This window comes from Heterodontus francisci, chromosome 33 (genome assembly GCF_036365525.1).
Source record: "Heterodontus francisci isolate sHetFra1 chromosome 33, sHetFra1.hap1, whole genome shotgun sequence".
Lineage (NCBI taxonomy): Eukaryota > Metazoa > Chordata > Chondrichthyes > Heterodontiformes > Heterodontidae > Heterodontus > Heterodontus francisci.
In genome coordinates this window covers 16,919,163-16,940,679 of record NC_090403.1, presented here as the reverse complement: position 1 = coordinate 16,940,679, position 21,517 = coordinate 16,919,163, and the positions used below count along the sequence as shown (strand labels likewise).

The 21,517-nt window shown below is 43.0% G+C and overlaps 1 protein-coding gene across 1 annotated transcript in view; it reads left to right on the top strand.

Moving 5' to 3' along the window:
- The window catches only part of dcaf7 (ddb1 and cul4 associated factor 7), a 56,524-nt gene that overhangs the window by 16,485 nt on the left and 18,522 nt on the right, over positions 1 to 21,517 (top strand). The window contains exons 3-4 of the mRNA XM_068013121.1: positions 14,822 to 14,940; positions 19,273 to 19,482. Of these exons, the coding sequence (XP_067869222.1) occupies positions 14,822 to 14,940; positions 19,273 to 19,482 (329 nt within the window). The remainder of the gene's footprint in view (positions 1 to 14,821; positions 14,941 to 19,272; positions 19,483 to 21,517) is intronic.

The following is a 21,517-nucleotide window of genomic DNA, read 5'->3' as shown; positions in this document are numbered from 1 at the left end:
TCCCAGCCTCTGACCTGCTCTTGGAGCCACAGTACTTATATGGCTGGTCAATGGTAACCCCCAGGATGTTGATGGTGGGGGATCCAGCGATGGTAATGCCATTGAATGTCAAGGGGAGATGGTTGGATTCTCTCTTGTTGTAGATGGTCATTGCCTGGCACTTATGTGGCGTGAATGTAACTTGCCATTTATCAGCCCAAGCCTGAGTGCTGTCCATGTCTTGCTGCATATGAACATGGACTGCTTCAGACTAAAAACATCCCACGGTGCTGTTCACAGTAGAGCAGGGGAGTTCTGCTCGGCATTCTGAGCAAAAGCTATCGGCCTGGATTAGTCAATTAGATCAGAGAATCTCAACCGGGGTGTGCAAGTAGGTTTCAAGGGACCTGCCTAAAATAATCAGCATATTGAATGTGGGCCTTGTGCAAAGTGCCTATGCCTTTTTTCTTTCTCTCTTTACTGTAAACAACAACGGCCCACTTGGTTTGTTGGAAACAAAATAATCGAGGTGTTGGGGGGGGTTGCAGTTATTAATGTGGAATTGGGAATCAGCTGCTTTTTCAGTCCTGGCACCCGATGGATTACTTTCTGACTGCCTTAAAATATACTGTCAGGGGGAGTGATTTTCCATTAATCTTTGCTCAATTATCTACATGCTGCAGTTCAGCTCACCCTAAACTCTGCTACCTGTATTTTATCCCAAAGTTCAGCTCACCCATTACCCCTGTCCTCACTAATTTACAGTGGCTCCTGGTCCCCAACATTCTCTTCCTCTGTTTAAATCACTCTATACCCCATCCTTTATCCGCACCCCCTCCCCATCCCTTTATCTTTTCCTCCCCCCATATCTAAATGGTGGGACGAAGGGAGCGGTGATGCGGAAAAGGCCAGAGTTGGAGGAATGCAGAGTCTTGCAGAGAGCCAGCATGGACACAAATGGCCTCCTTCTGTGCTGTAACTGTTCTATGATTTCCTATATCAGCCATCCTCCGGTATCTGAGTGAGGTTGAACTACTCAAAACTTATTTTATATTTTTTAAGCACTTAGCCAGTCTTATTTTGTTCTGATGCTGCAGAGGTCATAACAGCCAATTCATTAATCCTCCTACTAATATCTTTAATCCCAATGGGAACAAGCTGATTGAAACAGCACCCTGCAACTATTTAAATACGAGGACATTAGTTAAATTTAAAAAAAAGTTTTTGTGTTAAAGCTAGTTTATAATAAACTTAAAAGCGACTGTCATTTCAAAAGATTACCAGATTTTCAAATGAACCCGGTCGAGTCAGTTATACAAAGACTTCCACTTGGCAGTTCATACGCTATTTGGGAACACTTCAAAGTTACATATTGCTCACTAGTACAAGGGCTTCTGGTGATTCTAGTGATTGGGAGCCTGCCCTTGACTTGACATATACAGAATAGTTAATGATCCAGTACCCCTGTGCAGATTGTAGGTGACTCATTACCATCTGCAGAATAACAAGTTGTCCTGCGTAGATGGTATCCGTTGCAGCAAGAGCAAAATCTGTTCATTTTCTAGTTAGGACTATTCAAAACTGCAAAATAAATTTGCAGGTGCTTCTTTAATAGTCTCGTGTGTAAAGTCTGGTATATCAGTAAGCTACGTGAATGAATCAGCAGGATCAGCAGTTAGTACAGTACAGTTTTGGTGTGTTAAAACTAGGCTGGGGCAAACAACAACCTGTATTTATGTGCCTTTAATGTAATGGAATGTCCCAAGGTGCTTCACAAAATGTTATAAAGCAAGATTTGACACTGAACCACGTAAGACAATATTAGGAGAGATGGCCAAGAGCTTGGCCAAAGAGGTAAGTTATAAGGAGCATCTTAAAGGAGGAGACAAAGATAGAGAGGCAGAGAGGTTTAGGGAGAGAATTCCAGAGCTTAGGGCCTACGCTACTGCAGGCATGATCACCATTGGTGGAGCAATTAAAATTGGGGATGCTCGAGGGGTCAGAATTAGATGAGCGCAGTCAGGGTTTTGGAGTTGGAAATTACGGAGATAGGGAGGGATGAGGCCATGGAGGGATTTGAAGATAAGAATGAAATTTTTAAATTAGAGGTGTTGCTTAACTGGGAGCCAGTGTAGATTTGAGAGTCCAGGAGTGATGGGTGAATGGGATTTGATGCAAGTAAGGAGATGGGCAGCAGAGATTTGGATGACCTCAAGTTTATGGAAGGGAGAACATGGGAGGCTGGTCAGGAGTGTGTTGAAATAGTCAAGTCTAAAGGTAACAGACATGGAAGAGAGTTTCAACAGGTGGGTGGAGTCGGGTGACGTTACAGAGGTAAAATAGGTTGTCTTCGTGATGGAGAGGATATGTGATTGGAAGCTCATCTCGGACTCTAATGTGACACCAAAGATATACTTGTCTTGGAGGTGGTGCAGCAAAGATTTGCTAGATTGGTTCCTGGGATCAGAGGGTTGTCCTATGATGAGTGGCTGACTGAGCCATACTTCCTGGAGTTTAAAAGAATGTGAGGTGATCTCATTGAAACATACAAAATTCTGAAGGAGTTTGTCAGGGCAGACACTGAGAGGTTGTTTCCCCTGACTGGGGAATCCAGAACATGGGAGCGCAGCCCTGGGATAAGGTGGTGACCATTTAGGATTGAAATGAGAAATTTCTTCACTCAGAAGGTTGGGGATGCTCCATCATTGAATATATTCAAGCCTGAGATAGGTAGAATTTTAATTTCTCAGGAAATCAAGGATGTGGGCCGCGGGCGGGAAGGTGGAGTTGAGGCAGATGATCAGCCATGATTGCATTGAATGGCGGAGCAGGCTTGAAAGATCGTGTGGTCTCTTATTTCTTATGTAGGTAGAGCTGGGTGTCATCAGCATACATGTGAAAACTAACATGTTTTCAATGTTGTCACTGAGATGAAGCATGTAACTGAGAAATAGGAGGAGCCAAGAATAGATCCTTGGGGGACACCAGAGGCAACGGTGCTGGAGCAGGAAGAGAAGTAATTACACCTGGTACTCTGGCCAGAAAATCAGCCAGGACTCCTACTTCTGATCCGACGGCGTGGGTCGGGTCGGGCCTCTGGGTCCAGCATTCGGACTTGGGTCGGGTTTCCTTTGCACTCCTGTACCGGCAGGTAGTGCCTGAAAGAGGGGTAGAAACAGATTCACTAGTAACATTCAAAAGAGAATTGGATATGTACTCAAAGGAAAAAATACAGGGCTGGGGTGGGGGAAAGGGCACAGGAGTGGGAGTAATTGGATAGCTGTTTCAAAGAGCTGGCTAAGGCATGATGAGCCCATTGGCCTTCTGTGTCTTAAGATTTTGCAATTCTACCTAATTGAGGAATTGAAGAGCTGGCGGTGCTCCTGATTTGATTGAATCAACTTCTTCAGGATAAAAGGTAGGAAAAGATAAGAAATTTTAAAAAAACTTGCATTTATATAGTGTCTTTCATGACCACTGAGCGTTTCAAAGTGCTTTACAGCCAATGTAGTACTTTTGAAGTATAGTCACTGTTGTAAGGTAGAAATGAGAATTTATTGGGATTCCATGTTCTCCATATTTCAGAAGAAAGATTAAGGGAAATCTTACCTCTTAGGGTTGAATTTACTAAATTAAGTTAGTTTTCTGAGTGGTTAAGTCCAGAGCCTGGTGAGCCGGAAGTGGTTTAGCATGTTGTGTTCCATTACCCCTGACTGTACTCATTCAGGCCCTGTGTCGGGTGAGGGAGGAGTTGGGCACTGTGTACTAAAGATATGTGCTCATACTGCAGTATCACTTCAAAACAACAGTCAAGGACAAGAAAAAGCTATTTGCCTTTTGAAGCTCATCCCTGCAGTACCTGAACTTTCCTCATCTTCACATCCAACTCCATTTGAAGCCTCTTTAATGTGTTTGTCTCCTACAAACTACCGAACCAAAATGCATTGCTCTGAGTAAAGGCTTTTCCAAATAATCTGACCTGAAGTAGTTGCCTGAGTTTACCTTCTCTAAAAAATCGTAGAATATTACAGCTGACGTTCTTCTCGCTCCCCCCATTCGCTTTGATCTCTTTTTCAAGTAATTACATAATTGTTTAAGAGTTTATGAATTCGGCTTCAATAAATTTTGTAGCAGAGAATTTTACATTCCACCACTTTGAATAAAATTTAGCCTTCCTTTAATTATCTGAAATTTATGCTTATTCGTCTACATCTTGACAACAATCATAACCCTTCCTTCTCTCGCTGACTCTTCATTCAGATCAATCCTTAGCCATGTCAGCTGCAGTGAAAATATATCTCAAGTTGCACTTTATAGCTATAACACTTTGCCTTTGGTATAGTCTTAGTCAGTCTGAGCTGAACCTTTTCTGTTACATTTGTATCCTGTTAGTGGGATGTTCAAAGCTCTCAGTGCTCATGCTGTGGTCTAACTTTTAAGGTCTTCTGTAGGTTCAGTGCTACCTCCTTGTCTTTGTATTCTATGCTTCTAGATCCATTTGTTCCATTTGTCTTTTTTAAGCCTTTATCTGCCACTGTAAATGTCCTGTGTCTCTGCAGAGTAGGGCTCTTCTTTATTTCAATTGAAATTTAAGGTATATAAACAGAGTGGTCGTCTTCATGTTAATACAATTTGCCTGCTATACTTGTTGGACAGTTTAAAGGAGTACAAAAACAAAATGTTGGAGATACTCAGCAGATCTGGCAGCATTTGTGGAGAGAGGAAGAGTTAATGTCTCAGATCAATGACTTCGTCAGAACTGTTTTATATATTTTAGACGCTTTGAGCTCTCTATAATTTTTTATCTAGACTATAGAGCTTGATTATATGATTTTTTTCTTTATCTTTATAACTCTTTTTTTCTACAAATAGCTCGTGCTTTTGAACTCAATACTCCACATGAAGGCTGAACAGTACATTGTAATCTCTGCAGACTGTGCTCTGCTGTTCTGGCTGTATAGTCTTTGTTTTTTTTTAAAAATTGCTTTACCATATTGCCTAGATATTGGATTCTTCAAGTCCACCATTACACCCAGTCTTTTTCTAATTCTCTTTGTATTAATTTGCTCCATTGAGACAGTAATTGCATAATATGCAGTATTTTACATTTGTTGGTATTAACATCCATGTGTTTTTGTCTGCCCAGTTGTATGACTAATCTAAGTCCTTTTATTGTGTCCTCTGTCTCTCTTGATCTCCCAATTTTAATGTTAGCAAGTCTGACTGACTGGTTTTGGTAAATGGGTTGTTTATGTAGACTAGCAATAGAGGTTCAAGCATCGAACCCTATGATATTACCTTCACCGTCTCCCCACTGTAGAACATAGAAAAATACAGCACAGAACAGGCCCTTCGGCCCACGATGTTGTGCCGATCCTTTGTCCTCTGTCAAGGACAATTTAATCTATACCCCATCATTCTCCTTTATCCATATACCTATCTAAAAGCCGTTTGAAAGTCCCTAAAGTTTCTGACTCAGTTTCTGTCTGACACCATAATTCTCACTTGTTCTGATTCACTTTTTAAAAATCTTGCTTCTTATTCAATTCCACATTTTTCACTAGATTGCTACTTTGGTTAAATTCAGATCTTTCACTTGGAAATCCTCTGTTTTCTGAAAGCTTAAATAAGCTCTCTCTACTTTAGTTGTGGTATCCTTAACGTCTGAGGTTTATCAGGCATGTTCTTCCTCTTGTAAATCTATGCTGACTGTTTCTCGTCAAGCTGTTGGTGTTATACTGTAGCCCCTTGAACTTCCGTCATTATTTTACCTGTTATTGGTGTTGACCGATTTGCCATCTTTATATCTGCATATTAATAAAACTAAGTTTGTGTTTTGAGGTAACTGCTAGTCCATGGCAAATGTAACTGTTAATATCATGGTTCTGTATCCAGTTTTATTTATAACTAAGATAATTGACAGGCAAAATGTAGAGACTATAAAGCATTATCCTCAATTTACATACAAACTTCTAGTTTAAATGTTCATCGTTCTAGCCCCATCTCTCAAACTCCTAGAAAGATTCTAAATCTGATAAATAGACAATGCTTAGGGGGTTCAGTCTATCTCCCATATGTTTAATGAGGTTGAACCTGATAAACATTTCTAAAGATGGTTGGGCTGTCAGATATTTCTCTGTTTGAAGATCAAGCTTTGTTACATTGAGCAGCAAAATGATAAACGCAAGCTCCAGCAGCTGATGGGGACTAATGCCCCTCCAGATCCTCCCTCCGCTTCACTTCCCTCTGACCCCACCCCTTCTGATCTGACCCCTTGCCGTGTATTCACTATACCCTCTGACCTCCCCCTCTCTGATGCTGAGCGTTCTGTACTCAGCAAAGGTCTCAGTTTTATCCCCTTACGCCCCCACCTCAATGAATTTCGCGCTCGGCATGACGTTGAGCTCTTCTTCCGTCGCCTCCTGGTCCGGGCTCACTTCTTTGACCAGGAGTCCTCCCCCTGACCAGCAGACCCATTCACCCGCCTCCAGCATTCTCCCTCTACCTGGACCCCTCCCCCTGGCCTCTTACCCGCTCTTGATCTCTTCATTGAAAACTGTCCGCGAGACATTGGTCGTCTCAATTTCTCTGCCCCGCTCACTCACTCTAACCTGTCCCCCTCTGAACTTGAGGCACTCCGTTCTCTCAGGTCTAACCCTGACATGGTCATCAAACCTGCAGACAAGGGTGGTGCTGTTGTCGTATGGCATACCGACCTCTACCTTGCAGAAGCTCAACGCCAACTCACGGACACTTCTTCCTACCTCCCTCTGGACCATGACCCCACCACCGAACATCAAGCCACCGTCCAAAGGGCTGTCACTGACCTCATCTCCTCTGGAGATCTTCCCTCTACAGCTTCCAACCTCATAGTCCCACAACCCCGGACAGCCCGCTTCTACCTCCTTCCCAAAATCCACAAACAGGACTGTCCCGGCAGACCCATTGTGTCAGCCTGCTCCTGCCCCACTGAACTTATTTCTTCCTATCTAGACTCTATCTTTTCTCCGCTGGTCCAGTCTCTTCCCACCTACATCCGTGACTCTTCTGACGCCCTACGTCATTTTGACATTTTCCAGTTTCCTGGTCCCAACCGCCTCCTCTTCACTATGGACGTCCAATCGCTCTACACCTCCATCCCCCACCAGGATGGTTTGAGGGCTCTCCGCTTCTTCCTGGAACAGAGGCCCAACCAGTCCCCATCCGCCACCACCCTCCTGAACTTGTTCTCACATTGAACAACTTCTCCTTCAACTCCACGCACTTCCTTCAAGTAAAAGGTGTCGCTATGGGTACCCGCATGGGTCCTAGTTATGCCTGTCTTTTTGTGGGATATGTCGAGCATTCTTTGTTCCAGTCCTACTCAGGCCCCCTCCCCCAACTCTTTTTCCGGTACATTGATGACTGTATCAGTGCCGTTTCCTGCTCCCGCCCCGAACTGGAAAACGTTATCAACTTTGCTTCCAATTTCCACCACTCTCTCACCTTTACATGGTCCATCTCTGACACTTCCCTTCCCTTCCTCGACTTCTCTGTCTCCATCTCTGGGGATAGGTTGTCTACTAATATCCATTATAAGGCCACCGACTCCCACAGCTACCTCGACTACACTTCTTCACACCCTACCTCCTGTAAGGACTCCATTCCATTCTCCCAGTTTCTCCATCTCCGACGCATCTGCTCTGATGATGCTACCTTCCATGACGGTGCTTCTGATATGACCTCCTTTTTCCTCAACCGAGGATTTCCTCCCACTGTGGTTGACAGGGCCCTCAACCGTGTCCGACCCATTCCCCGCACCTCTACCCTCACCCCTTCCCCTCCATCCCAGAACCGTGACAGGGTCCCCCTTGTCCTCACTTTTCACCCACCAGCCTCCATATCCAAAGGATCATCCTCCGCCATTTCCGCCACCTCCAGCGTGATGCCACTACCAGTCGCATCGTCCCCTCCCTTCCCCTGTCAGCATTCCGAAGGGATCGTTCCCTCCGCGACACCCTGGTCCACTCCTCCATTACCCCCACCACCTCGTCCCCGTCCCATGGCACCTTCCCCTGCAATCGCAGGAGGTGTAATACCTGCCCATTTACCTCCTCTCTCCTCACTATCCCAGGCCCCAAACACTCCTTTCAGGTGAAGCAGCGATTTACTTGTACTTCTTTCAATGTAGTGTACTGTATTCGCTGCTCACAATGTGGTCTCCTCTACATTGGGGAGACCAAGCGTAGACTGGGTGACCGCTTTGCGGAACATCTCCGCTCAGTCCGCAAGCAGGACCCTGAGCTTCCGGTTGCTTGCCATTTCAACACTCCCCCCTGCTCTCATGCTCACATCTCTGTCCTGGGATTGCTGCAGTGTTCCAGTGAACATCAATGCAAGCTCGAGGAACAGCATCTCATTTACCGATTAGGCATGACAGCCCCCCATTTTACTTTCATTTTTAGTTATTTTTTCTTTTTTTTTTACATTCTTTTTTACATTTTTTACAATCTTTTTTTTTTTTGCATTTATTTCATTTCATCTTAGTTTGTTCAGTTTGCTTACCCACTGTTTTTTTTCAGGTTTGCACTTGCTGCTGTTCAATATTCAGTGTATTTACACCTAATCTGTACTAATGCTTTGTCTTTCAACACACCATTAACATATTGTTTGCCTTTGCTCCGTGACCTTTTGGTCAGCTATGTGGCCATGTCCATTCTGGACCTGCTTTGTTATCTCTTGCCCCACCCCCACCTCACTTGCTTATAACCTGTGACTTTTCTAATATTTGTCAGTTCCGATGAAGGGTCACTGACCCGAAACGTTAACTCTGCTTCTCTTTCCACAGATGCTGCCAGACCTGCTGAGTGATTCCAGCATTTCTTGTTTTTATTTTAAAATGATAATGGTGTCTCACTCTATGTAACAATAATGCCAGTTCCAAACCTGAATTATAGTGAAGGTTTATTTATTCAGCTTGTTTGACAACAAAGGCCATATACTTCCAGCATTTACTTCAGATACTGTTCCTAACATAATTGATCCACAGTTCAAAAGTGTATTCATGCAGATAGAGTAACTAGATGAGGTTACTGTGTGTTTCATTCAATTGAAGATACCTCAGGGTATGTTCAACAGAGAGCACTCTCGATTTAACATTGATGAAAGCTGTTTGTGATATTGCCAGTCATGCGGACTTACGTTTCATAACTTTATCACAGATGTCATGCTAGGCCCCCACCTGCTTAGAATGAGGCACGTTAATTTTGTCATGAACATTGATTTTAAACTGTTACTGGAGTGAAGAAAGGACTTGTTAAACAGATCAACCGTGGCTGGAAAAGATATTTGCATATTAACAGACAGTGATTGGAAGGACAAAGGACCGTTCCCTGACACATTCAACCCACAATGGACCTTGATCACCAGGTATTGTGTGTCAGAGAAGCATTCCAGAGACTGCTAAGGTGATACAATCCAAGTCGTGGTCAGACCAGTTAGTCACAAGACTAACCTGCTTGGCAACCTGGGTTTTTCTGAATTGTACAAACAGTTTGAACTGAGAGTGTCTGTTTGCTCCTGGACTGAGACAATCTCTCCCATCTCTTTCTCTGAATCCTTTGAAGACACATGAACCCCAAGAGAGAAAAGTCTGCTACAGCGAACAAGGTTTAAGAATAATACTGGGCCTCAACGAAAAGCAAGATCTACTGACAATCAAGGACTCTACAGTGAGCTCGAAGAACCATAACAAAAACTCTTCAGATACGGCCTTAAACCTTTCCACTTTATTTTTCTTCTCTTTTCTGTCTTTATTTGCACATGTGTATTGCGTATGCTTGCTAGCATGGGCGCGTCGTGTATCCGTAGGCATCAACCGAATTAGAGTTTAAGTTCAAGTTTAATAAATTTCAACTTTTCTTCTTTAAACTTAAGAAAACCTGGTTTCCTTGCCTTATAATTGAATAGCGGTGAACAAGGGTTCACCAAGGGGGAGCTAAAAACATGGTGTGTTTAAAATTAAACCCTGTTATGGGTAAGACCAGGTGAAGGCTGAAAGAGACCTCTACACACCTTTCTCACCTGGTCGTAACACAGAACAAAGGAAATTTTCCAGATATAGAAGATACACAGTTGACTCGTGGCTGTCAATTGAAACACTATATAAAACTATATTAAACTGGGGATGAAAGTTCTAATTTTTGTCATGGCAACTACATCTTTACATAATTTTAAACTTAATTTAATATTTTTTGCTGTTGATGCTGTGCTACTCTCCCTGAAACTAGGTCACAACCCTCCCACTTCTGTACACTAAGGGTGGTGTCATAAAGATTTGTTTTGGGGCCTCAACTATTCACCGTATTTATTAGTAACTTGGATAATGGGATAGAAAGCCACATATCCAAATTTGCCAAAGACATTATGATGCTCAGTGTAGATGGAAGCATAGAGTATAAAGAGATGTTGATAGATTCAGTTAATGGGCAGACTATTGCAGATGGATTTCAATGTAGGCAAATCTGAGGTCATCAACTTTGGACCTAAAAAGGATAGAATAAGATGCTTTCTAAATGGTGAAAAGCTAGAAACAGTGGCAGTCCAAAGAAACTTTGGGGACCATGTACATAGATCATTTAAAATATCATGAACAGCTACAGAAAATAATCCAAAAAGACTAACTGAATCCTGGCCTTTATATCTAAATCACTAGAAAACAAGAGGTAGAAGCTATACAAAGCCCTGATTAGACTACAGCTGCAAGCAGTTCTGGGCACCACATCTTAGGAAGGATATATTGGCCTTGGAGACAGTGTGGCGTAGGTTTATTAGGCTCATTCCTGGGCTCCCAAGGGTTAAATTACAAGGAAAGATTACATGAACTAGGGTTGTATTCCCTGGAATTTATAAGGTTAATGGGGGATTTGATCCAAGATTTTAAGAAATTAAGGGGAACAGATAAGTAGATAGAGAGAAACTGTTTCCCTGGTTTGAAGTCTCTGCCTCAGGGCATGGCCTAAAAATAAGACCCAGACCTTTCAAGAGTGAAATTAGGAAACGCTTCTACACACAAAGGGTGGTAGAAGTTTAGAACTCTCTTCTGCAAACAGCAGTTGATTCTAGATCAATTGTAAATCTCATTGAATGACAGAACAGTCCTCAGGGGCTAAATGGTCGTCTCCTGTTCCAGTGTCCCTAAACTGTTGCCTTGCTGCTACCACTGCTTAGATATTAGCTTTATCTTTGCTTCCCCATGAAATTGAGCCAGTGTCTCTGCTGCTACCTGCTGTTCCCGAAGAAGCCAAGTTCTCCAATCCAGATTGCTGGATCTGCATTCTGCTTGAAGGCAATATTCCACCCTGTGTGATCATACAGATGAAAATGTCAGACAGGAAAAGACTAACGCTCCATCTAGCCTGTCCCATATAGTTCTGATGCTGTATGCATGTTGATACAGATATGTCTTATCATCATGATTAATCAATCCCAAAATCCAAGTCTGTTATATCTTGTATATTTTTATTGAAACCTTCCCCACTCTTTGCCTTATGTTTATGCTGTTGTCTCTTAAGCTGAGGCTAGGTTTGATTCAGTCTCCTGCTGGGGTGGAAGGGGCAATAGACCACAATCCTGTCCACCCAAAATATAACTCTGACCCCTTCCCAGTTCAAGTTGCTAACGTGCAGGGGTGTCGACTCTTGACTTCTTTTATGATTCCTTTTTCTTGTCCGCTGACACCAGTTGCAGAATCCCAGCTGATTATAACCAATGTGACATACACCGTGCTGTAGCTATTTGCAGTGGCGGAGCCATTTCAGCTTTTAGGTACAGTTGGAATTCTGCGATCGTCCTGGTCTGTCTGGTGGTTCGTTCACCCATTGAGTCATTACCATCTCTCGCCTGTTTAGACTGGAGTATGGGGCGGCGCAGTGGTTAGCACTGCAGCCTCACAACTCCAGGGACCCGGGTTCGATTCTTGGTACTACCTGTGCGGAGTTTGAAAGTTCTCCCTGTGTCGTGTGGGTTTTCGCCGGGTGCTCCGGTTTCCTCTTTTCCAAAGACTTGCAGGTGCTAGGTAAATTGGCGATTGTAAATTGCCCCTAGTGTAGTTGGTGGTAGGGAATATGGGATTACTGTAGGGTTAGTATAAATGGGTGGTTGTTGGTCGGCACAGACTCGGTGGGCCGAAGGGCCTGTTTCAGTGCCGTATCTCTTTTTAAAAAAAAAAATAGCTAAAAGGCACCTTCTAGAGAAACACACAGAAAACTAGGGAGTACTTTAATGCAATCTCTGAACTCCAAGGGGATATATTTGCCTCCAGAGTCTCTTTGAAAAGGTTTAGCATTGCTGCAGTTTTTTTCACCTGAGAGATGCTGTTCTAAAATTTGGTGCTGTAGTGGAAAATTCTTCAAGCCAGAACCTCCAACATGAGAGCAGTGCCCACTGTTTAATCTGAGGCCTGTTTGTGTAACTTCTGGAAACATGAGTGTCGCTGGAGTCAAGGTGACAGAACTAAACAGCAGGACAAAGATGAATGTTTACCTTGTCTTAAATGCCAAATGTTTTTTGTTTTCCAATTTTCTTTCTCCCTTTTGAAGATGCTTGTTCTCCAGGCCAATTGAGCATTTGCTGGTTATTGTACCTTGTGTGACATCGCAGAGCATGACCCTGTTCTTATTCAGAGTTTGCATCTGTGTATCCAGCCGGGGCCGCTGGATAACAATTGGGAATGGAGATCCTGGCTGATACTGCTCACCTCTCTTCCACCATCACCCTCCTCTCCCACCCCTGCCCACCCACCTCCAGATCAGAATAACTATGGCCCCCTGCTGTCACTGAATGTGGCTAACTCAATTATATACTGAACCCTCGGGGAGCTGCGTTTTCATATTGACAGGATTTAAGAAAGAAGGACAGAAGAACTGTACCAGATTTAGGAAGGATTCTGAGCTTTGGGCAATAAATTACAGTAAATCAAAGCCATTTATTTTGCTTAGCAGTTCACCAATGTTGCATAGCAATTTCTATGGCAAGCAAAATTTTTCAGCACTGAATCAAGGCGTTTTGGAAAATATTTATTAAAACAAAGTTGAAGCAGATGGGTGGGGAAGTGCTGTGATGCAATCACACTACCATCTTTGTATCTGTATTTCTCTGTCATCACCAGCCCTTTTGGCCTGGCAAGCGTGCGCACCCCTTGTGACATTTTACTGAAAAGGTTTTCCTTTTCCCTTCCGAGAGCCTAGCATTGACAAAGGCTTTGTTGTCTCCAGCGTGGAGTGATTGGACTTCTTTTTGCTGCATTCATGTCTCACCTGGCTATGAAGGTAGAGGCAGATAGATTCTTGATGAGCAAGGGGATGAAAGGTTATCAGGGGTAGGTGGGAATGTGGTGTTGAACATACATACGAATATACGAATTAGGAGCAGGAGTAGGCCACTCGGCCCCTCAAACCTGCTCCGCCATTTAACAAGATCATGGCTGATCTGATTCTAACCTCAACTGCACGTTCCCGCCTACCCCCGATAATCTTTCACCCCCTTGCTTATCAAGAATCTATCTATCTCTGTCTTGAAAACATTCAAAGACTCTGCTGCCACCACCTTTTGAGGAAGAGTTCCAAAGACTCCTGATCCTCTGAGAAAAAATTACTCCTCATCGCTGTCTTAAATGGGCGACCCCTTATTTTGAAACAGTGACCCCTAGTTCTAGGTTCTCCCACAAGAGGAAACATCCTTTCCACATCCACCCTGTCAAAAACCCCCAGGATCTTGTATGTTTCAATCAAGTCGCCTCTTACTCTCCTAAACTCCAGCGGATACAAGCCTAGTCTGCCCAACCTTCCCTCATAAGATAACCTGCCCATTCCAGGTATTAGTCTTGAAAACCTTCCCTGAACTGCTTTCAACCCATTTACATCCTTTCTTAAATAAGGAGACCTGTACTGTACACAGTACTCTAGATATGGTCTCACCAATGCCGTGTATAACTGAAGCACAATCTCCTTACTTTTGTATTCAGTTCCCCTTGCAATTACAATCAGATCAGTTATGATCTTGTTGAATGGGGGAACAGGCTCGAGTAGTCGAGTGGCCTACTCCTGTTCCTAATCGTTATGTTTGTAAAATAAACAATCCAGTTTTAATGAAAGCAAGAGGATTTTGATGTCTTGTAAGTTATCTCCCCTTCCAAATTGGAATTTTAGTACCTTCACTGTGTTTTCTTTCAAAATTAAGTCCCGTTAAAGTCTTGAAAAATTCTGAACGGTATTGACAGAGCTCATTGAGGTAAATTGTTTATGGTGAAGGGTTCAAAGGCCAGGGGAATACAACTAAAAACTAGAAAAGTTGTTAAAACCCTTCGGTATGTACAGAGGGGAGCAACTAGGATGGTTCTAGGAATCTAAATTAAATTAAAAGTACAATTTAGAAATTTGGACTTGTGTAGAAGAGTTTTCAAGGAGATCTGATAAAGTTTCTAAGAATATAAAGGAAATTGACAAAAGTTGATCCAGGCAAAGTTCATTAAGTTGCAGGGTTCAAATTCCATGGGAAGCAAATGGAAAAATCAGGAAGTCGATGAATGAAAAGGGAATATCAGAGAGCTGTTTGACCCAAAGAGTAATAGAGTTATGGAATTACTTAGTGAGAAAAGTTGTTAAAATGAACAACATGGTGGGTTTAAGAGACAATCCTTTGCTGGAAAGGATTGAGGGATCTCTCAAAAAAAAAACCGTGGCCGGGGGGGAGGTGGGGGGATGGTGGGGGCAGGGGTGGTGCAGCACTAGGCTTGTTTGGAGTAAACAGCCATATCTTGATCCTAAAATGGTGAGATTTCTGACTGCTGCTCTTTTCCCTGCAGGTACTTCCAGCATAGACACCACTTGTACAATCTGGGGTCTGGAGACGGGACAGGTGCTTGGCCGAGTCAATCTGGTCTCTGGTCACGTGAAAACGCAGCTCATTGCTCATGATAAGGAGGTAATGAGGTCTTATCTGCTTGCTTGTTCAGTGCAGGGTACGAGGGTCCTTAGTAAGGCTCTTGGTGAAGGGAGCATGCAGCTGAGCAGTACAGAGCACAGGGTTTCTTTTGATTCCAGATTTCTGCTAGGTTAGCTGATGGGATGCTGTAATTATCCTCTCAATGTTTTAATTGGGTCGCTGGCGAGGGTTGAGTGTGGTTTATGTGCACAGAGAACAAAGTGAAGGCACCAGTGTGAGGCTGCCACAGTCATTTAACTTTTCAAGCAGTAGTGCTTTGCTTCTTAAGAGAACCCTGTAATACACTGTTATACTGGGCATAGTTTCTCATGATCAATCATTTATAACAATGACTATTGATCCAAAGCTATGTTATTGCAATCATTTACAGTGATCAGTACAGTTTAGTTGCAGCGACCACTTGGTGGCATTTCCATTCTCTATAATTGTTAATCTACGTGACCCAACATATCAATGGGTACTAACATTTAGAATTGGGCACTATTACTACTGGGCTGTAAATGTTCTTAACTGGTTAGTTGTAAAAAATGTGGAGGATGATTCAGTAACTCTTCTGAGCAATGATGCTACATATTTTAAGCGACTGAATAATGCTCGACTCAGTGGCTGATTTGAGCACATGGAGCAATGATCTTATTGAATGGTGGAGCAGGCTCGAGGGGCTGGACGGCCTACTCCTGCTCCTAGTTGTTATGATCTTATGAATGAATGGAACAACTGTTTTTTTTTTTAAATATTGCATCATACTTGTGCAGCTGCTTTCCAGAGTGTGGGTCATATGCAGCGGGCTGCAAGCTATACTTAAAGTTGCCACTGAAAATGGGTTTCCTGAGCTGCTAGCCTCATTGAGACTTGGTAGTTTTGTATTGTGCATCCTGTGCTTTGAGAAACAGATCATAGAGTGCAGGTTTTGCATAATGCATTTGTAGGTAAACTTAAAACATTGACATTCTCAGCAGCGCTGTTCTGTAGCAAAGTGCACGTCGGGGACATCCTGGGATCCTCAATGCATGTCAAGAAATACTTTGATTTAACAATCAGCTGCTTAGTGATTATCTGAGCTACCCACCTGAATTGATCATAACAGGATTCTACTGTTGGTGTATTATAAGTGGAAAAAATTATCATATAGAATAATACAGACTTTGGAAAGGTTCCCGCAGACTAGAAAGTAACAATGTAACCTCATATTTAAGATAGGAGGGAGAGAGAAAACGGGGAACTATAGACCTGTTAGTTTAATGTCAGTAGTAGGGAAAATGTTAGAATCTATTATAAAGGGTGTGGTAACTAGACACTTGGAAAATATGTTTGGGCAGACTCAACATGGATGTATGAAAGGGAAATCTTGTTTGACAAATCTGTTGGAGTTTTTTGAGGATGTTACTTGTAACATAGATAAAGGAGAACCAGTGGATGTGGTGTATTTGGATTTTCAGAAGGCTTTTGATAAGCTCCCACATAGGTTAGTAAACAAAATTAGAGCGCATGGGATTGGGGGTAATATACTGGTTTGTGTAGAGAATTGGTTAACAGAGTAGGAATAAACAGGTCATTCTCAAGATGGCAGGCTGTTACTAATGGGACACCACAAGGATCAGTCCTGGGGCCACAGCTGTTCACAATCTGTATAAATGATTTGGATGTGGGGACCAAATGTAATATTGTAAAATTTGCTGATGACACAAAACTAGGTAGGAATGTAAGTTGTGAGGAGGATGCAAGGAGGCTTCAAGGGGACTTGGACAGGCCAAGTGAGTGGGCAAGAACATGACAGAATAAGTGTGAGGTTTTCCACTTTGGTAAGAAAAAACAGAAAGGCAGAGTATTTCTTAAATGGTGAGAGGTTAGGAAGTGTTGATGTCCAAAGGGACCTGGGTGTCCTTGTTCATGAGTCACTAAAAGGTAGCATGCAGGTGCAGCAAGCAATTAGGAAGGCAAATGGTATGTTGGCCTTCATCGCAAGGGTTTAGAGTACAGAAGTAAAGAAGTCTTGCAGTTATGTAGAGCCTTGGTGAGACCGCACATGGAGTATTGTGTACAGTTTTGGTCTCCTTATCTAAGGAAGGATATACTTGTCATAGAGGGAGTGCAATGGAAGTTCACCAGATTAATCCCTGGGATGGTGGGATTGTCTTATGAGGAGAGATTGAGGATACAGGGCCTGTATTCTCTAGAGTTTTGAAGAATGAGAGGTGATCTCATTGAAACTTACAAAATTCTTACAGGACATGATGGGGTGGATGTAGATAGGATGTTTCCACTGGCTGGTGAGTCGAGAACCAGGGGACATTCTTAAATGGACTACCCCTTATTCTGAGACTGAGATGAGGAATTTCTTCACTCAGAGAGTGGTGAAGTTTTTGGAATTCTCTACCCCAGAGGGCTGTGGAAGCTCAATCATTGAGCATGTTCAAGCCAAAAATTGATAGATTTCTGGATGCTAATGTCATCAAGAGATATGGGGATAGTGGGGGAAAATGGCATAGAGGTAGTTGTTCAGCCATGATCTATTTGAATGGCAGAGAAGGCTTGACGTGCTGAATGGCCTACTCCTGGTCCTATGTTCCTAATCATAGAATATTGCAGCACAGATGGAGGCCATTCTGTCCATTGAGTCTGCACCAGTGATTTAGGTAATTTATAGACTTTTTTCAAAACGTTTACTTGCAATTTTACTTTTTGTTGATATAACTTTAAAATGTCTGCTTAATGCCTTTAAAATGGCTAATTGTTGTGGGGGAGGGGGAAACAGGTGTGAGATAGGGTGTAGGGGAAAGAGGAAGTGAAAGGATTGCCATCTGGACGTGAGCTGTATCTTTTCTACTTTTGATTTTCTGTGGTGTTCATGCTTACATAGATAAGGGGTGATGGGACGGGGCAGTAGAATGCTCTTCATGTCAGATATTAAATGTCTGCATCAAGTGCTTCCATGTCAGCTATAACATGATTAAATACAAATTAAAGCTCCCTCTACTCAACCCAAAACAATATGCCTCAAAAGTGTATTAAAGTTGTGAATTAAGTGCAGTACCACTGAAGCATTCTGCATTCCCACAGCAGGCACTCTGCTGCAAAAATGAACAAAGAACAGTACAGCACAGGAACAGGCCATTCGGCCCTCCAAGCCTGCGCTGATCTTGATGCCTGTCTAAACTAAAACCTTCTGCACTTGCGGGGACCGTATCCCTCTATTCCCATCCTATTTATGTATTTGTCAAGATGCCTCTTAAACGAGATTGATTGATTGTCTATTCATGCTGAAATAAGAATAGTTCTACGCTGTGGGCCTACGAGGAATTGTGTGGAGACTGTTTCCAACTTACTTCATGTAGGGCCCTTCAGCAGTAAAGCAGTCAGGGTGGACTGCATTTACACCCAGATCCTAGAGGTGAAAGGCAAGTGTCTATTTTTGCACAGCTGAAAAATCACTGTTTACTCTTGGTTGAGTTGGAAGAGGGGAATGGGAGAGTGGAACATCATTTCTAATGCGGAATAACTCTTTATAAAACTAACGCTGAGGGGAAGGTGTGTGACCAAGCAGGAAGAATTGAAAGCACTGACCCGAAAGGGTCCGTCACAGTTCTTCATTTCCACAAACGTGTTTTGTTGAGAAGCATCACGGTGCCTGGGGATTTCTTTTGAAATGCAAGTTTAAAAAATGACTTGTAAATGTTACTGAGCCAATCATAATGGAAGCTGCCAGCAAAAGAATTTCATAACCCCAGCAAATCTCTCCACTTGAGTGCCCAGGGTGGGAGGGGAAAAAACAGTAATATTCTAGGTGCTTTTAACCTAGCTAAATTTCATGACTTTAGTCGTTTATGACTTCTTTGCAGTTTGGCCAGTCTCTAGTATATTATCTTAAATGGCCATTATTTAAGGATGTGTTGATAATGTGAATGGGCTGGGCATTGTAATCAAACCTAATCCTGTCCCCGCCCGGCGGTCTCACATATACACACAGGTGCACGCGTGCACCCCCACGCACACACTTCAAGCAGGCTTTTCTGGGTAGTGATTGGGTAGTGGGTGGGGGAGTTGGTGCGTCCTCTGATTGCTTCCCCCACCTTTTAAATTAGTCATACCAAGGTTAAATGTGGCACCTTTACTTGCAACTAGCTGAGGTCAGCTGATTCCAGAGTTGAAGCAAGGCCTTTCCCGGCCTGTATATTCATTTTGCTTAATTTAATTTTTTAAAAAGTACTTTACTAATTTGCAAAAAAAATCATCTTTGTCTCTTCCTCTCCTGGAAATGCTGATGATAAGGCAGCCAAATTGTTCGAACTGACTGTTCTATCCCATTTGCAGGTGTACGATATTGCATTCAGCAGGGCGGGAGGTGGCAGAGACATGTTTGCCTCTGTGGGCGCAGATGGCTCAGTGCGTATGTTTGACCTTCGACACCTGGAGCACAGCACCATCATCTATGAAGATCCCCAGCATCATCCATTGCTCCGCTTGTGCTGGAATAAGCAAGATCCCAATTACCTGGCTACCATGGCAATGGATGGCATGGAGGTAAAAGCACAGATAAACAAGCATCCAAGCATAAATGATATAATTCATGTGATGTGTCCTCAGTGGCTCAGTAGATAATTGCACTACTCTGTGTAGAACTGAGTTCTCCAGACTTGGGCAGCCCTAGATTAAATCCCAATCTTGTTATCATTTTGCAGATCTCAGTCAGTGCTTTGGTGACCCGAGGGTGAGGAGGGGACAAATCTACTCTGGGTGGCTATACAGTGAATCCAGCTGAAAATTACCTGGTGAAGACCAGATCAGCCTTATCTTTAACGCCACTAATAGTTGAATAGCCACGTGAAGGCTTACACATGAAGACTAGGCACTTGGGAGAGCTGGCAGAAGATAACCTGCAATCATTGAACTTTACCCCAGCATAAGCATGGTCCCCAGTACCATACATTACAGGCATAGTTTGTACATGGGGTGATGTGTGTATGTTGGTGGTATCTGGTAATTTGGAGTAGTAGAGAGGCGGGCTGTTCCCTAATTCCCTTTTGAATGCTTCAGTTGAACCTGCTTCCACCACACCCTCAGGCAGCGCATTCCAGACCTTAACCACTTGCTGTGTGAAAAAGCTTTTCCTCGTGTTACTTTTGCTTCTGTTACCCATTACTTTAAATCTGTGCCCTCTTGTCCTCAATCCTTTCATGAGTGGGAACAGTTTCTCCCTATCTACTCTGTCCAGATCGCTCATCATTTGAAATACCTGTACCAAATCACCTCTCAGCTTTCTCCAAGTAAAATGGTTCTAACTTCTCCAGTCTGTTTTCATAACTGAAATTCCTCACCCCTGAAACCATTCTCGTGAATCTTTTCCGTACTCTCCAATGCCCTCACATCTTTCCTGAAGTGCGGCGCCCACAACTGGATGCAGTACTGCAGTTGAGGCCAAACTAGTGCCTTATACAAGTTCAACATAACTTTCTTGCTCTTGTACTCTATGCCCCTATTAATAAAGCCCAAGGTTCTGTATGCTTTATTAAGCACTCTCTCAACCTGTCCTGCCACCCTCAATGACTTATGTACATATACACTCAGGTCCCTCTGCTCCTGCACCCCTTTTAGAATAGTACTCTTTATTTTATACTGTCTCTCCATGTTCTTCCTACCAAAATGAATCACTTCTCATTTCTCTGCATTGAACTTCATCTGCCACCTATCTGCCCATTCTACCAACATGTCTGTTCTTTGGCAGTTCTACATTATCCTCCTCACAGTTCACAATGCTTCCAAGTTTCGTGTCATCCACAAATTTTGAAATTGTGCCCTGTACACCAAGGTCTAAGCCATTAATATATACCAGGAAAAGCAAGGGTCCAAAAACTGACCCCAGGGGAACTCCACTACAAACCTTCCACCAGCCTTAAAAACATCCATTAATCACTACTCTTTGTTTCCTGTCACTCAGTCCATTCCACATCTGTGTTGCTCCTGTCCCTTTTATTCCATGAGCTATAACTTTGCTCACAAGTCTGTTGTGTGGCATTGTTTCAAACACCTTTTGAAAGTCCATGTACACCACATTAACCACATTGTCGTCATCAACCCTCTCTGTCACCTCCTCAGAAAATTCCAGCAAGTTAGTTAAACATGATTTTCCCTTAAGAAATCCATGCTGGCTTTCTGTAATTAACCCACATTTGTCCATGTGACTATTAATTTTGTCCTGAATTATTTTTTCTAGAAGTTTCCCCACCACTGAAGTTAAACTGACTGGCCTGTAGTTTCTGGGCTTATCTTTACACCCTTTTTTGAACAAGAGTGTAACGTTTGCAATTCTCCAGTCCTCTGGCACAATCCCCGAGTCTAAGACTGAAAAATTGTGGCCAGTGCCTCCGCAATTTCCCCTCACTTCCCTCAGTATCCTTAGATGCATCTCATCCGGTCCTGGTGCTTTTTCTACTTTTAAGTTCATACAGCCTATCTAGTATATCCTCATCAATTTTAAACCGTTCTAGTGCCTGAATTACCTCCTCTTTCACCATTGCCTGGGTTGCATCTTCTTCCTTGGTCAAGACAGATGCAAAGT